Source organism: Juglans microcarpa x Juglans regia, chromosome 7S (assembly GCF_004785595.1).
Source record: "Juglans microcarpa x Juglans regia isolate MS1-56 chromosome 7S, Jm3101_v1.0, whole genome shotgun sequence".
Taxonomy (NCBI): Eukaryota; Viridiplantae; Streptophyta; class Magnoliopsida; order Fagales; family Juglandaceae; genus Juglans; species Juglans microcarpa x Juglans regia.
Window position 1 is genome coordinate 19,925,493 of NC_054607.1, and position 17,741 is coordinate 19,943,233.

At 33.3% G+C, this 17,741-nt stretch overlaps 2 protein-coding genes across 9 annotated transcripts; both read right to left on the minus strand.

The window, feature by feature from the left end:
- Positions 1–876: 876 nt before the first annotated feature.
- On the minus strand, positions 877–3,705 carry LOC121241159. 6 transcript variants are annotated; one of them, XM_041138808.1, is made up of 4 exons: positions 2,905–3,666; positions 2,683–2,795; positions 2,218–2,260; positions 877–1,226 (listed from the first exon to the last, which is right to left on the minus strand). In XM_041138808.1, exons 2-4 carry the CDS (start codon positions 2,719–2,721, stop codon positions 997–999), a joined length of 312 nt encoding a protein of 103 aa, XP_040994742.1. In that variant the 5' UTR covers positions 2,722–2,795; positions 2,905–3,666; the 3' UTR covers positions 877–996. The 6 variants fall into 6 exon arrangements, 3 of the variants coding, with proteins under 3 accessions (XP_040994742.1, XP_040994741.1, XP_040994743.1); XM_041138807.1 differs by having other exon boundaries at positions 2,683–2,807; XR_005935671.1 differs by having other exon boundaries at positions 877–1,223; positions 2,678–3,676.
- Positions 3,706–6,442: 2,737 nt separating this feature from the next.
- LOC121241254 (zinc finger CCCH domain-containing protein 55-like) lies at positions 6,443–11,309 on the minus strand. Of its 3 annotated transcripts, none has more exons than XM_041138946.1 (8): positions 10,012–11,309; positions 9,606–9,785; positions 7,787–7,966; positions 7,604–7,704; positions 7,159–7,431; positions 6,949–7,081; positions 6,613–6,796; positions 6,443–6,489 (listed from the first exon to the last, which is right to left on the minus strand). In XM_041138946.1, exons 1-7 carry the CDS (start codon positions 11,010–11,012, stop codon positions 6,628–6,630), a joined length of 2,037 nt encoding a protein of 678 aa, XP_040994880.1. In that variant the 5' UTR covers positions 11,013–11,309; the 3' UTR covers positions 6,443–6,489; positions 6,613–6,627. The 3 variants fall into 3 exon arrangements, with proteins under 3 accessions (XP_040994880.1, XP_040994879.1, XP_040994881.1); XM_041138945.1 differs by having other exon boundaries at positions 6,443–6,504; XM_041138947.1 differs by having other exon boundaries at positions 6,443–6,504; positions 7,174–7,431; positions 10,012–11,308.
- Between the last annotated feature and the right edge of the window lie 6,432 nt (positions 11,310–17,741).

Below are 17,741 nucleotides of genomic sequence, written 5' to 3' on the forward strand. Positions count from 1 at the left end.
TATTTGTCTTAAAAGTTTAAACGGATTGGAAGAAGTAGATTTGATTATTTATATTATATTCTTACACGTTGCATGAACAGAAGTCCTGTAGGCTTGCCTGGTGGCTAATACACTACCACCAAGTTGAGGCATGGTCTCCCTAAATCACTCCCCATTCACGTGAAATAGGTAGTATTATTTAGCGTAAAACATAGAATATTCTAGTCAATTTACTTATCAATATGATGTGAAATGACTAATATGGTGGGATCCTATTCCTTCTCGAACACAGCTTAATTAAGATTATCCAAATCTTATTATAAATCCCTTTCATAAAAGTAATATATAATGCGTATTATTTGACCTTGGAACATGATACATCTGATATATATAAATGAATATTCATCTTATTTACAAAATCAAGTGGCTGATGGTGGTTTTAAGCATGCTAGGTACATCAACATGTGTTTTATACCCACGTCTAGGATCAAATTAATCCCTTTTTATATCATATGCATGTGAAATAGTTTCTTCCTTTCGTATGGACTTGCATATAAGTGATACCAAGGATCGATCCATTAATCTACCTTGTTTGTTGGGTTAATTAATTTGCTCCTTGCAACATCTATCAGAAATTCACATCAAACCTGACAACTGACATCATGTACTTAGAATTTGAGAAGTGCTACAGTCGTAAAGAGATTTCACAAAAATAAATTCATAAATTGACGTGACTTCATACGAAACATTAAATCTATTTTATAATAAAAGTTACTTTACTATCTAATGTGTCACTTTAAACCACATCAATTTATGAAATCCTTGTGGCTAAAGCATTTCTCTTAAGATTTTAGCACCCAAACTGACACATGCAGAGATTAGCATCATAGATTGATATTACCTCCAATAACATCCATTAATTTTTGCAACCAAGTTTATGGAAATCATTGGATGATCAGCATCGATCTTTTAATTTGAAACTAATATTTAAGATGCATGCTTGCTGCCTTTGTTTACTTATAAATATATCTTCCTAGACTTGTCGGCCAACAATGGCTCATGTTCCTCTCTTATGCTATTGTATTTCTTGATCAAGCTCTTCAGCACTTCCATTTGCTCCTCTGGAACTTTTTTCTTTCCTTCCAGACGATGCTTAGTTGCTTCAATTTGTCTTTTTAGCTCTTGAATCTTAAAGTTTTTCTGCTCAAGCTCTTTCCTTAGGGCCTCCAACTCCGATGCCTTTCCTGCTAATATATTCATAAACTTCTACGCGTTGGAAGTTAGAAATGTCACGGGCAAAACGTTTTCAGTAGTCCCTATCTTTTTATTTGGAGAGACTTAGCCTTGTTTGTTTTCAGGAAACATCTCATCTCATCTCACTTCATCATTACAGCTTTCTCAAATCCCCACATAAAATAAAATAAACAATTCAACTTTTTCAAATCCCAAAACAAAAATAATATTAAAAAATATATTCTAACAATATTTTATTCAACTTTTTAACTTTAATCTTATCTCATCTCATCTCATCTCTGAAAACAAACGAGCCATAAAGAAGAGCAGCAACGTGCGTGTATTATAAAAATGTTGTTTATTATTCTTTTAATGATCTGTACATTATTGAAGTTTATGAGCTCATGATTTTATAAGTAGTAAGGGTGGGTGGTGGCTCATCTGCACCTATGGGTGTAGTCGGTCCAGTCCAATTGGGTTTGAGGGAGTCACGGATCGAAAATTTAAGTCCATCATTTTTACCAGACCATACAATTAGCAGTCAATCTAGTCAGTCCATTCGGTCCAATTCAATCTATGAACATTTTTTTCATTGTATATATATATATGGTAAATGAAATTAAGTGATCTCTTTAATATTTTATATATGGTTAATGAATATTAAATAATTTCGTTATACTTCTAGTCAATAGTGATCTCTTAAATAAAAATTATATAATTAACTTATACAACTATTATATAAAATAATATATTATATATATAATATTTAAAAATATATATATTTGGTCGGTCTCGACCAGGACCGGACCAAACCATGCAGTCTGGTCCAATCCTCTTACAACCCTACTCACACCCGCCTAACCTAAGTATACCCATGATCTGCTCCTCTAGGGGGCAGGCAACATGTTTGTCTGGGTAGATATGTGTGACTTTGTCTCTTTTCTTCTCGTAAAACAAATAGGGTTAAAAATTGAAATAGAATGGGAAGAAAGATGAAAAGAGTACCTGAAGAACTACTTGAACCATCACCTTGCATGAGTTTTAGTTTCTGACGATAAGATTAAAGAAAAAAGTTCAATCAGAAGAACAATGGATGATATCCTTAGAGAGGTTTATATAACTTAATGTGAGTTGATAGTATATAAAGAAAGGAAAACTCATAAAATAATAAAAATATTATCAGCGTGTCAGGTATTATTAATAGAGTAGTGTTAGATTTCTCCGTCGTGTCAAGCTGGCTATTTCCGATGGTCACATGTGTTTGGCATGTCAACCTACCTAGGGACCTCCGTTTAGACAACTCATGATACCATTAAAATATAGCAATTAACATGGAAGAGAGGAAAAAAGACAGACAAAAGAGAAGGCATGGGATTGAGAAAAGAAAACAGAGATGAACGCATTTCTGAAATCAATTGAAGTTTAAAAAATCCAATCACCAACACTACTAAGATAATTTGCTGACCTTACCTTGTTACTCTCCCCTCCAGGCACAGCACCCTCTTCCATCTCTCTCTCTCTCTCTCTCTCTCTCTCTCTCTCTCTCTCTCTCTCTATGTGTGTGTGTGTGTGTGTGGTGGCACCTGCAATGTGAGCTGAGAAGTATGGTCATGAGTCATGACCATAAAAGTTGAAGGATTTATACACGAAATGAGCTTAAAGATAGCCCGGTGGCAATACTACAAAACGTGCCTTGTAGCTAAGCAAGCCAAGACAAAAGCCATGATGATGATGATGATGATGCAGGGCATCTTTCTCTGGTGGAAAAGGGATCTCCTCTGTAAATTTTGGTGCATGGATTTGCTAACAATTGATGGGGGAATCTCTTTCTCTTTCGCTCACTTGACCTCCCTTCTTCTATCTCCATTCTCAAGTCGGGCAATCAGAATATATCTGCTGCATGCACCATGTTTTTCGACAGACATGCTTGCATATGTCTGATTCAACTTTGGGTCATTACTACTTTGTTTCATTTGGGGAAAAAGCTAGGCCATTTCTGGGACTTTGGAACCACCAATTTGTGAACTTAAAAGGGCTATTGAGAATAGATTTTTCATATAAAAAACAAAACAGAATAAAAAATGATTGGCAAAGACCCAAAGCAATGGATTACTTTCAGGCAAAGAGCCTTGGCAAAAAGCAGGAGCAACTCTTCATGAGGATCATTGCAGCGGACCATACCATGAATTATCAAAGACCCACTTTTGCCTTCTTTTTGTAAATGCAATTTAGACTGACCCACTTCCTGGAATTGGGAAATCAGCTGAAAATGGGTTAAGATTCCATTTTTCCCATTTCTGCAGTCATGATTTTGAGTGAAATATATTGACAGCTCTCTCCTTTCCTCCCAAAGCCGATTGTTTTGAACCCTTCAAATCCTCCCCTCTTTCCCCCTTTTTATAATCAAAAACTCTATCTGCCGTCATTTTTGTTTATATTTTTACGCACTTATTAATGTGATTAGTTGCGTCATTTTTTTTAATATAAAATAACTGTTTAAACCAATCATATCAATAGAAGTGCACAATAAATACACAAAAGTAACTATATATACTTGGATTATACATAGAGTTTTGGCCTTTGGGAGCTTCATTGGGGTTTAAAGAAGACCTCTCCACGCTTTGAACTGAATTCGGCTTACAATTTTTGAGCTGCAACTCAATCCAACCTAAGCTTGAATAACCCCAGCCCAAAACCGTGAAAGTCCGAATTGGACTCGGGTTAGGTCCGAGAGAACTTTACACGTCTAGGAACGCAACGTATTTTGGGTTTTTTTTTTTTTTTTCATCTAGGAAAGACAAATAAAGAAATAGTTTGAACCAAAAATATAAATAAATATTAGTTTTCAAAAGATAAAAAAAAAAATTAAATAACCTTCTTTGGCATCAATAAATCTAAAAAACCACTCCAAATTGACAATAAAAAAAAAGAATTACAAAATTAATCTCCAAAATTATTTTTTTCAAAAGTAGGAAAATCTAACCTTTGTACGATTTTATTGTTTAAACAATAAAAAGAAGATATATATGATACCATAGAAATGAGTCATTCTACTCATCATTCATATACCACACATTACACATGATTTTTTTTTATATTTTATTCTTGCAAAACTAAAGGAATTTTACTCATCATCCATATACTACTTATTTTATAAGGAAATAAATAAATCTTCTATAGTGTGCGGTGTAAGGATGATGAGTAAAATTTTTCCTCCATGACTCCACCCCACTTTCCCAATAATAAAAATAATAAAAAAGACTGTCCCTACAAAATACCCATCTTAAAATGAAAAATTTTATTCTCAAACTGATATGTAGTGTAGACTTAGTAAAGTGTTTATATGACAATTTAATTTGGATCATAGATTTTAAAATTGTAATCTTACAAATCAAATCTTACTATTTAAACTATGAATGTACATACCAGCTTTGAAAATAGAATAAATCTCTCGAAATACCACTCACCAAGTCACTGTGGACTAGAAAACAAATGAAATGATCAAAATACCCCAAATCTTTCTTATGTTTCTGATATCAGGAGCATTGTAATATATAGTTCATATATTGCTAACAGTGACACCATTAAGGTGGTAGAATGTAATTTACCCAAAACAAACGCAAAACAAAACTCATATCCACATCAGATTGTCCATACATTGCCAATCCAGTTAGCATCCAAACCAGAACAACTACCAATGCACCAAACCCCCTAGGCCAGCCAATCCCAATTGACGCAGACTCCACAGCACACATGGGGCCGGTCAACGTTTGTAGTAGAAGCCAAAGATTTGGACATCAATTTATATACAGTTACCTACCATTCAACTCTGGTCTTCCTCCTTCAAACATGTTTGCCAAATGTTACTCCAAACCCAAACATTAGTTTAAGCTTATAATAGAAAACATTTGAAATCTGATCAAACAATCCTGATATTGAGAACAGCATGAAGAAGAAATTTTGATTTCGTAACTCGTACAATGGCAACACTTTATTTCGAGTAATGCTATATACCACACGTATTTTATTTGGCGTGAAAAAAACAAATTCGCGTAGTATCATATTAGTACAATGAGGTAAAAGTGCGATAAAAATATAGTATATAGCATTTTTTTTACAATAATTTGATCCAGGTTCTAGGGTATCTCTCACCTCCAACGGTAAGATACCCTAGTTGTGTCTCAATGTCACAAGTGGAGGGTCAATTTGAGACAGTTTCTGTTCAAGCCAGCAGGAATTGGGCTCCATATAGGAAGGAGCAAAAGTTAAATCTGTCAGAACACAAGGGATGTAGCCACCACAAAACAAAAATACAAGAACAAACATTTCAATAAGCTGAAAGTGAAAGATACCCTTAAACCCATTATAGTGTCAGAACCCATGTGCCAAAGAGCGACCCTTCCCCAACATGTGGGCCTAAAACAAGATGAGACAGAGTTCCTATAGTAAACTTTAACAGCATGGATTGAATAAGAGTTGAGACCCAAAAATAAATTATAAATTGAACCTACACATTCAAGTAACAATAACAAAAAACTGAATTTCTCAACTTCGTACGCAAGAGTTAAAAACACATCTTTTAACCCTTATTTGATGCGATATAGTATGATGATCTGCTGCCCCCAAACAGAGAAAGAGGGGGAGGGGGAGGGGAGGAGAGCAAGAGAATTCATTTTCCTCTAAACTCTCTGTGGTGGCTAACAAAACAACCTGTACATACACGTTCAATTGTCTTGGCACAAACTTCAATTCTACTAAACTATCTAACAAGAAAAAAGATAGTAAAAAGGAAAAATGTGTACTCAACATGCAAGTTCTCAAGAAAATAGCTCGGGCAAATAGCTTTGGATATCCTTATATTATAAAAAAGAAGTAACAATTCTGTCTGCTCCAACTTGTGTGGTCCAGAAACACAGAGGACGGTACGTTAGTAGAAAAGAGAAACACCCTATTCGACTCAGAGTCATCTGTCCTTATGGAATATGTATTTGCTGTTAGTATGTATTGCCAATGATGGTTATGACCTCGTTGATATCTTCTCTATGGATCTACTCTTTGATGTAGGTATAATCTTCTATACATTTAGAGGATTCCCTTCCTTTTATATGCTTCTCTACTTTTTCTGCCAAGATAAAACAATCATAGCCCAATCACTGCCATTTGACTAGAAATCTGCAATGTGAAATTTAATTTTTATTATAATTCAAAGAAACAAAAGAATACCTCTTACCCTAGTGAAGTCAATCCCTGCTTCCATGATCATGCTCATTACAAAACCTACATCACAAAAAGCTTCATGCCAATAGAAAACTATTAAGGAATAAAAATATATATTAACTTGAATCAACTACTCCCACGCTCTTATGGGTAGCGCAAGTAAGAAGTTTTAGTGAGAAGCACCTTGACATGTAGAAACTATTGCAAAGCTTTGTCACTAGCAGAATTGCCGGCTGATAAGTTGTTATCAGAAGAAGATTGAGTAGTTGGGAATGCAGATCTCTCATTAACCTCCAATACAGCGGCAGAGAAGTCAGAGATTTCGTCCCCTGCTGATTTGGTAGGAGAAGGCAAAAGGTGCTCTACACTGCTCTCATAGCCAATAAGCAAGAGCAAGTAACATCAGAGTTTGAGAAGAATTTGAAATCGCAGAGAGAGAGAGAGAGTGGGGCAGAGTATAAAAGCCATGTTTGCTATCATGGCTGTCCTTTCTCTTTTTATGGCTAGAAAGCTCCATACCTTTTATGGAGATCAAACTCCTCAGCATGGAAGCTCTCAATGCTGTTGGCACTACCACTGTCGTGAATACAAGCTAGATTCGCTTCCTGCTGTAGCAGATTCTCAGCAGCTGCGGCAAGATTGTCCCCGTGACCTGAACCAACAAAACACACATTAATCAATACCACACTTCTATCTCTTCCAGAGATATAAACCAAATCTGACAGTAACCATCATATGGCTGACCTTCTGCAATTTCTTGATTGATGTTCTTAGATGGGAGGATAACACTTCGATTGATGTTAGCACGAAGCTGAGGATTTAAGAGAACAGGAGAACCAACAGACAGACTACGCTGGTGATGGTTTATACGTTCATCCAAGTCCGGAAGCTGCAAATTTATCAGTCTTCTTCCCTGGAGTTCAATGGCTTGCTTCACTTCAGCCTGCTCCTCTAATTTTCTCCTTAATAACATTTCTTGTGTGTTACAAAACATTCGTGCTCCTGTAGGGGATTTGAGATTTTGAGAGATAATTGTCATGCCAAAATTGACACATGATAAAAACTTCAGAATGCTTAACAAACAGAAAACAATCCACTTAAGTCTTTTAATTCCATTCGAATATTCTCACCAAAATGAAAGAAGAGGGCAATTGAAAAGGACATATGGGCTTACCAAGGGGGTCATAGGATTCTCTAGAGTCAAGCCCGGAAGGGCTCAAACAAGGTGAAAATTCTCCCCTCTCTAGTTGCTGTTGTTGCTGATGTTGTTGCCTTCTGCAATCCATCAACCCTAAAACGTCAAAACAGGGAGTGGAAAAGACAAATTTAGATGGTACAAGAGTAAAGATTCCCATACTTATCTGGAATTTTTCCTTTCTCCTTGTAGGGCTTGACAAGCACACGTGAATCACATATAAAATGGGGATTCCCTTTGGCCAAAATGAGCTTCACGGTTTCTGGGTAGACAAATGTAACAAATCCAAACATTCGCTTCTGCTGGTATGGAATCCTCACATCTTGGACTGGTCCAAATTTGCTTCAGAGAGAAAAAGAGGAAATATTGTAATTAAATTCCTCCATTCTACTTCTATAGAATGTAAATAGATGCAAGCATGCATAGATTGAGATAATCACAGTCATACATATAACTTAATAACTTGATACGCAAAACATGTTTTGTCAGCCACACTCAAAATCATGCTTTATGCTACTCAAGAATGAGTCTCCTTCATGACAATGCTGAAAAGTATTCTTCAGTGTTTTCATTCTTATCATTCTTCAGGAGCAGCATAAATATAGAGGACACCAACCAGAAAGGGCAGTCCAACTTGTACAGTCATCTAAAGAAGTACTTCCACTCAATCACAAGCCCACCATTAAGAGGCAAATATGTCAACAACCCAGCATCACAACCATGACTCCCTCTCCTTCAAAAGATGTATTTCCCCATCTTCACTGACCATCTATAGTCTGAAAACAAGTTTAACTGAGTTTCAATTTCACATAACAATATACAGCTGAAATTTTCAGTAGATTCTTTTGATAGGTAAATTTGCAGTAGATTCTTCAAGGAATTTCACATGATTGACAGAGTCAACTAAAACCAGGTGACCAATCTCCGGAAAAAATTATGATATCCAATGCAACTTTCTAGAAACTATCCACTTTGCTCCATCTAATTATTTCTTTCTGCTGTTTGAGCTAATCCAAAGAAGTATCACAGATCTTAAACATACAAATTTAAGGGAACATTTCACATATAAGATATGCAAAACTCTAGATAACAGTCATAATATTAGATTAAATGTATCGGGTCTTGAATCATTCTGGGCAAAATACTATAGGCCTCCCTCCTTCCTGCCCTCCACATTCATTTTATCTCTCTATACCAATTGAATGGATCTTAAAAAATCGGTAGTCTAAGGATGTTGCACAATGGTTACCCAAGACACAGAAATTTTTCCAGGACCTTGTGGAACAGATAAGAAGAGGTACAGTAATACGAATACCAACAATTACTGTGCAGATATCTAAGGCTGAAAAAATGAGCTCTACACACAAATCAGACATGGATACACTGTCGAATATTCAAATAAAATATGAGCAATAGCAAGAACACCATGAGATTGCAATGTTCAAACTAAATTTTGAGTGGGATTCAAAAGTTTAATATCTGTTACCGAGAGCTATGAAATCATACCTAAAAATTATAAGAAAAAACCAAAATGATGCTGCAAAGCAGGTCATCTAATCTAAAGAGGCGCAAGTCATATCGTCATGATTCCATCATGAAATTGAATTTATCAGACGAGACGAAAACTTCAATACTTACGAGACAAGTTTTTACCACATCTAAGGAGACAACATCTAAGGAGAGAGAGTTGTAAGCTAAGTTCCAGCAAAGAGCATGGGCATTACCTCTCCTGAAGCGAAAAGGTGGACCTCATGCCCGGGATGCCAACATGTGGATATGGATTATGACAAGGTAGCATAAACTAGGAAATAGTGTGTCAAGCATATACTGCGGCCAAGATGTTCAAGATAGTTCAAAGGCCCGGATATCAATGAGAATACCTTACATCCCACCAAAGAATGCATAGACCTCTCAGAGATGAAGCAATTTAGTTCTTATGACGATAGTGTAATTGAAAAGTGAAAGGTGGTCGGCCTGTTACCTGAAGTAGTCGGAAACATCTTCGTCTTTAAAAGAGCTGTCAGCGGGAAAGGTCAAGTAGATCTGCCTCGAAGCCGCATTCACCTTTTCTAAAGATGCCATTGCCAAGAAGTCATTCCTCTCTGGCCGGCAGCGGCCAAACTTGTAAAAATCTTCCCCCATCATGAATGTTGCCGCCGCTCTACAATGCATCACCAACGCAGCCCCAAGAATACATCAAGAACCAACCCAAAGCCAAAACAAACTAAAGGTCAATAACCCGTTTAGTCAAACACAGACAAAGTTGAAAACCAAAATGGGTAATCTGCAATGTGTCATTCAAAACCAGAATGAACTCGAAATCAATAATATTCACGTTACAAACACGGAGAGAAGGTTCGAAGAAAAATGGGTCATCTCCAGTGTACCTCTGGGGTTCATTCTGCTGCTGCAAGAGAAAAGTCATGTACTTGTTGTACGCTGACTGTGGAGATGACACTCCAGCCAAAAACTGCTGTGCAGCCAACCTTTGCTGCTGCGCAGCCTTCAATCTCATCATCTCCTCGTGCAGTTCCAACTCCTCAAACTTACTCGGGGAACCCACACCGTGACCAGGAGGCCCGTCCACCGAATCAGCAAACCCGCCGTGCACAAACTTGCAATTGCTGCCATTCTTGCAAAACCCTCTAGCAAAATAAAGGCAGGGCTTGTACCCAGTTCCCAAACCGGGTTCTTCTGACTCGAAACACACTTCGCTCTCAGAATAGCTCCTTCTGTGGAGATGAGCTTCACCATTGTTGCCAGACTGTACCCAATTGTGAACTCCATGACCCAATTCGAGTCTTCGATCGAGCAAATCTTCAGTCTTGGATGAAGACGATGAGTCGTTGAGAAAGGAAAGGCAGTCGCTGAGTTGTTGCTCGTCCATGAGGTCAGTGTTAGTGCCACTACCACTCTCAAACCCATTCTTATTATACGAGAATGAACGTAAAGGAAGCGAGCCGGCGCGGATATTATCGTAGGAGAGCAAAGGACTTGACTTTGGGCTAATGGGGTTGCTTGGGAGCCCAGAAAGTAGCCAAGAGTTTGAGGAAGGAGAAGATGGGTTCTTAAGAAAGTCAAATCCGTTCGGAAGTCTGGGAGAGGAGTGCGAAAATGGGTTGGCGTTGGCTGGTCTGGCGATGGGGTTGAGAGGCGAAGGAGAGGAAGGTGTAGAGGGTGTGGAAGAGAGGTTTGAGGGAAGACCCAGGTGAGTTTTGGCTTTGAGAATGAGAGCTTGGAGATACGACTCAGACCCAAGGGCCAAGCGTATCAAGTCGTTCTCCCCAAGGTCCTGTATGAGAAGGTACCCCAAGATTTTAGAAGCGTTCTCTGGCTCCAACACTTTTATCTTCGAGAGCACTACGTTAGTGGCTTCAAGAGGATCCATGGCTTCCGGAGTATTCACTTCCAAGCAATAAATAATGAGAAAAAAATGGTGAGGGTCGAGGTTTCTCCCTCTTTTCTTCACTTTTGTTGGGAAGTAGTGGGGTTTTGAAAGACAGTATTTACCACCAACACCAACACCACAAACACAGACTCTTTCCCTCTCTCTCCTTCTCCCTCTCTTATCACAGGAGTTCTACTATTTCTCGGTTTCTCTCTCCGTAATCTCTCTTTTCTATCTGAAGAATGTGAGTGGTAGATTTCAGATCTACTTCAGGGGGGTAAGTGTCAACCAGCGCGCGCGCACAGAGTCCCGTAGTAGTAGTATTCATGTGTTTGTTTGTATAATTGTATGTGCTACATTGATATTCACACTGTGCAAATACACAAAAAAAAACCATGGAACCCTAGTTTCGACGTGGGCCCCACACCATTAATTTATTTTTTTTATTTTTGTCATTTATTATTTATTATTTTATATTGGATTTTGTTCTCTAGGCAGTAAAAAATTTGATTATAGTTTTCAATTTGTAACATTACTCTTTTTTTTTTCTTCTCTCTTTCTAATTTAATAGAGAATGTTTAATTTTAAGTTTTATAGTTTTCAATTAAATGATTGATCAATAAAATTATTTAAAATGTATTTTACTAATCAGTATGATTGTGGATAATAAAAGAAACATGAAATATAAAGATAAAATGATAAAATCACATGTTTTAAGTGGTGTACAAGAATATGAGGTTTATGTTTATAATTTTTCATATATTTTGTTATCCGCAATCATACCGATCAATATGAAATATGAAGATAAAATTATAAAATTATATATTTTTAAGTGGTGTGTAGGAGTGTAGAGTTTTTATGAAGCACGAGTCAAAATGTATATATGCCAATTTTTTTTTCAAAATTAATAATATATGCCAATTTAAGAAAAAGTTTACCAATGAGAATATAAAAACTTGAAAAGAATATGATTTAATTTGATGTGAAAAAATAAGAAGGAAGGAAATGAAAGATACCATTAAAGTAAAAATCATTGAGGCATTATTTTTTGTCTGGTTTGTGGGATAGGTATAAGCAAGATAAATAGTTAACAGGGAAAAGCAAGTTGTTGAAAAGGACACAAGGGCAAAAGATTGCAAGGACTTTGTATCATCAAGTATAATTAAAATAGGACTCATTTTTATTATCATTAGTATTTTGCTTGTGTTAACTTCATATAATAGAAGAATTAATCTTGTATGCATTTGATAACTTATATATATATATATGTACACATATAATGAAAACAATAATAAAAAAAAAAAAAACCCTTCATGCTTATTGTTAGAAAGTATAAGAGAAAAAGTAAATAAAAAATGAAATCAATCGGACACAGCATAAGATTAAGGTTAAGTTTGGATAGTGAGTTGAAATCAGATAAGTTAAGATGAAAGTTAAAAATTGAATAAAATATTGTTAAAATATTATTTTTTAATATTATTATTATTTTGATATTTGAAAAAGTTAAATTGTTTATTATATTTTATGTGAAAATTTATAAAAATTGTAATCATGAGATGAGATGAATTGAGAGTGTTTCTCAATCTAAATTAAGCCTAAGTGATTCAGAAACGTGTCTACATTCACAGAGCTGCATAAAATCTTATTTCAAATACACAGTACAACGGCCGCACGACCCAAGCCCGCACTCCATGACCTAAACCTCATTGAAAATCTACAAAAAATTTACAATGTGTTCTTGTCGGATTGGAACATCAAACCCAATCAGACATAAACAAAATCAGGATCTACACACACAAAAAAAAAACCAACACTTGTCATTTTCGAAACGTCTCCTCAAATTCCATTGGAAGGTCAAACAATTTGTTCGACACTTCGAGGTGATTCTTGGATGTTTTTGTTATTGAAATGTATACAATTTTAGGTCAATGCTCGAAGAAAAATATGGCTTAACCCGACTTAACAATAGTAATGAAAATTATAAGAGAATTAATTTATTTTTAGAGAAAGTTAAGATTAATGAATATATATATATATATATTATGTATGAGTGAAATTGATGGTAAAAATAATATAGGAAATATTTTATAATTCAAATAAAAACGTAAAAAATCCAAATCCGTTAATAAGCCCACTTGTGACTTTTTTTTTTTTATCATGTGTATTATGTCACTTAAGAATTCAAACTAGAGACATTTTGTCAAATTTAAGGTTTTTTTGTCTCCGTTCCATCTCCCAATTACAATATAATTATTTCACATTTATTTTAAAAAGATTTTTATCAAGTCGATGTGTATAATATATTTAATAAAATATTTAAATGACATAATTTGATTTAAAAGATAAATATTAAAATTTAAATTCTATAAATTAAATATTATCATTCAAGTAACGTAAATGTTGTATTCTAGTTATCGATTTGAGAATACAATAAGGTTTTTTTTTTTTTTTTTCCCTACGATTGTTTAAATAAATAATAGGTTTTGAAACTTTTTGTTTTAGTTTAGTGGGTTGAGTTTACGATGAATGCATCAATTTATAATACAACATTTTATATTCTATTTGAAATCTGTTGTCATGTGCACCAAAATTAACGTTGTTTATGATAAAATAATGTTAAGTTTTTAATTAGTTCTGTGGACTGTAATACAATATCAGCTTGACAAAACAAAACTCATTGAGAAAATAAAACTTTGCCATGTATTTTGTATATAGAATCTGATTTTTTCTACATCCCAATTATTTTTACCCTAATATTCGAGAAGCGGGTTATTTATCAACAAAATGTTATTCTAGGTCCAATATCAGAATCAAATTACAAAAAATAAATTTACAAATATGTTTTAAAATACCTTATATTTTTTAATAGTTTTATGTTTTCCTTATTCAAGAATGACACTTGAATATTTACGGTCTGTTTGAAAGCACAATTATTTTTAAATATTTTCATATTATTTTATTATTATATTATTATTATTTACAAATCATCTGAAAAACTTATTTTAGATGAATTCAACTACGTTGCAATTTGTATGGTTGGTGATTATAAACCTGATTGATGTATTTCGAGTCCGATTGACTAGGGCTCCTTGCAAAATGAGGGGAGTAGCTATGACTAACGAGTCTGGCTGTATTTTAGTTGCCGCAAAACAAATAAATGAGGAATAAAAGTCACTTTCAAAATAAATGTAGATGCAGTTGGAACTTTAAATTTGATAACAAAACCTCAGAGAGACACTATAGCTTAAAAAAGGAAGAGGCTTTACCATTTTATCATATGATTATTTGAAGGGAAATTAAGAAACCAGGTAAAAGACATATGTGATTTCTAAAGGAGGGTTTACAAATATGTTGTTGTGGTATGAGTGTATTAATCCCCTAATTTTTGGGATTACCATTTTTTAAATTTGTTTTCAAATTCAAACAAATAACAATTAAATATTGTTGGACATGTTTTTCTTATACCAAAGAGGGAGATATTTTCGACTAAACCAAATGCATAAAATATAAACTATTCTCTCCATTTTTAAACCCAATGAACTCATGTGGGATCCTCTTGTCTTTTGTTAAAAATAATAATAAAAAAAAAAAAATCCTAGACATTATATAAAAATAATAATGCTAAAGGCTACCTTAGAATGTGTAACACATACGTACTTCATTTAAAAAAAAGTGAGATATAATATTAGAAAAAGAAAAAACCTACTCATCATCCATTTTATCATCATTCGGTCATGATGTGATATTAAATAATAGGTTCACAAGTGAAATATAATAAATAGTTTTTAATTATCTAATATTACATTATGAAATAATGAAAAAATAATAAAAAAATAATAATATTGTAAATATATATTTTTTTAAATATGTGTTGTAAATATATATATTTTAAAGAAAAGAAAAAACAAAAGATAAGAGATACTGTAATAGTCACTCAATAGGCATTGAAAGTTTGGGAGAGAGAGATAGAGAAAATAAAGTTTTCAACAAGTTTTCAACTTGGAATAGTGCACGTTGGTTCTTCTCACTATACTCTGACTTGTACCATGTGATGTAATCTGGCTTAGATTTTGGGAGTACAAATATTGATGTAATATGTCTCACACGTGTTCAAAACACACACCTTTGGATGGTTGTCTATCAAACTTCAAGGGTGTGGATTTGACGAGTGCATACACTCTAAGGGGAGGGCATCACCATCACTTTCAAACTTAGCTCAAAATATTATAGACAGATAATGAAATGAGATATCCTTTACCAATCTCATTTTAGGATTAAATTAATTAATAAATAAATTTTCCTCCAATAATCAAACCTGTAATTAAAAGCTGCTTTCACTTCCTTATTTTCCTCAAAAATGCATCTTTGTTAATTTTGTTATGGTGTTGGGCTTATAGATGAGAAAATTCATTTAAATTTTGAAAAAAATCTCTTCATTAATTACTATTCACCATTTCATACTTAACATCCTATAAAAAATATCCTCACATCTTATGAAAAACACTTTCATATCCTATAAAAAAATTATATATATGAGTTGTAAAAATAAATAGTGACTGATACATAATATTCTTAATTTTTATCTAAATGGAATTAGTACCCATGTCCTCTCTTTTTTAATCAAGAACCAGTAGAAGAAAGTAAACCTCATTAACTTTTATTTTTATTTTTTCAATTTTGTGGGTGGTTGTCACATGTCACCACATATGATAAATTGCGGAAACTTTTTATCGCATATTTAAGTCAAATAGTCTCAACTCATCGCATATTCGAGTCAAATGGTTCATTTTATCGAAAGTATTTCAACTATCAATTTTATAGAAATTTATCATCAATTGAAATTGATAGTTCAAAATACTTGGATAAAATGCAATGCAACTCCAACATTGAGTGAAATAGTCTCTTATCACCAAGTCGTTGTTGCTTAGTAGGTTTGTAAATCTTATTCAAATGAGAATTATTTGCTTTGGGCCACTAACTCATACTAAAAATACATTAAGCAATCATAACAATCAATTTGATTGTAATTTTTGTTTTTATTTGTTTATATTTTTCTTGTATCAATATAAACAAATACCATGGAGATTTACAAATTTAATTATTTTTCGAACGAGAAAGATTCCAATTTTAATAACTTTGCCTCTTTTTTTTTTTTTTTGTTTACATGTGACAAATATTAAATATGAAAAAAAATTATTTTCCACTACTTAAAATTTTGAGATAATTAGTAATTTGATAATTGTAAAATGCTCCATTTCTTTATATGCCATTTCCATTTCTTTGTAAAATCCTTCCTTTAGAACCCTTTCTATTATAATGATCATTTTGTCCTAATAATAATTTGCTTGTCATGATTATTGAAAAAGGGGCTCTACGATAAAGTGAAGAAATCATAGCTTAATTAAGAATCCAAGCCATTATTGTGAAACAACTGTATTTTTGCCCCCCCTTAACTTTAGGAGAAGAGACTTTGGATCTCATTGTGTCAATGCTTTGGTGTGCTACAATCATCACGGTAGCTTTGTTCTAGTTGTAACATTGACTTCCATTTTTTGTATACTTAATTATTCGAATTTCAAAGTTAGCCTATAAAATAAGTTTCACTTATATAATTGTAATTATATATAAGTAACAGTAATAAATATTATAGATTGATAAGGAAAGTGATTTGTATAGATAGTAATGCGACTATATCGCATCAGTTATACTGATTATTTTGTCTTATTGACGTGACACTATCATGTTGTGCACGTGATTTATTAAAAAATTAAAAAAACAAATATATAAAAAGTAGAAGGAATTTAAGATTTTAGTCTTTTTCTTTTTACATTTTTTAACGTTATTTTGTTTTAAATATATATATATATTTTTATATTTTTTTAATAAGCCATGTGGTATTACCTATGCATAGTAGCATATCACATCTAACATATGTAGGCTTCGTGTAGATCTTTTTGAAAAAGAAAAGGAAAAGGAATAGTCATATGAAAAACATATATATATATATATATATTTTAGTAATTCTCATGTTTCTTCAGACAGTCGGTAGTGAGCATTATTCATTGTTGACTATGAGAAAGAGAGAACATGTCAATGATAGCTTAAAAGGGTTCTTAATCCCTATAGGCCGGTTTGGACATCACACTCGACATAATATAACGTAGATAACTTAGTAAAAGGACAAATAAAAAATGGAGCAAAAAGTTGGGGGTTGGGTTGCAATTGCATTAAGGTGGCCAGCTATTTTTTTTATATATATATATATAGAGAGAAATATTCTAATCACAAAAAGATTATATAAAAATAATTCTATAAATTAATATAATTTGTTAGATTATAAAATTACTTTTATTGTAAAGTAAATCTGATAGATCACATGAAGTTACGTCAGTTTGTGAAATTACTTTTTTATAATCTCTTTGTGGTTATAACACTACTCATATATATATATATATATATCACAAAAAGATTATATAAAAATAATTCTATAAATTAATATAATTTGTTAGATTATAAAATTACTTTTATTGTAAAGTAAATCTGATAGATCACATGAAGTTACGTCAGTTTGTAAAATTACTTTTTTATAATCTCTTTGTGGTTATAACACTACTCATATATATATATATATATATATATATATATATATATATATATATATTACATAAAATTAAATTGGGATGGGATGCTGACATCTCAACCTCTTTGTAAGAGTTCCTTATTTCGAAA

Excerpts from the sequence above, each read along its gene's own strand:
- LOC121241159 (XM_041138808.1), bottom strand. The coding sequence starts at position 2,721 with ATGGAAGAGGGTGCTGTGCCTGGAGGGGAGAGTAACAAG. Across the intron at positions 2,261-2,682 it reads CTGGAGGGGAGAGTAACAAG|AAACTAAAACTCATGCAAGG; the intron begins GTAAGGTCAGCA and ends TCTTATCGTCAG. Across the intron at positions 1,227-2,217 it reads TGGTTCAAGTAGTTCTTCAG|CAGGAAAGGCATCGGAGTTG; the intron begins GTACTCTTTTCA and ends TGAATATATTAG.
- LOC121241254 (XM_041138946.1), bottom strand. The coding sequence starts at position 11,012 with ATGGATCCTCTTGAAGCCACTAACGTAGTGCTCTCGAAGATAAAAGTG. Across the intron at positions 7,705-7,786 it reads AAAGGAAAAATTCCAGATAA|AAGGCAACAACATCAGCAAC; the intron begins GTATGGGAATCT and ends GATGGATTGCAG. Across the intron at positions 6,797-6,948 it reads GAGTTTGATCTCCATAAAAG|TGTAGAGCACCTTTTGCCTT; the intron begins GTATGGAGCTTT and ends CTATGAGAGCAG.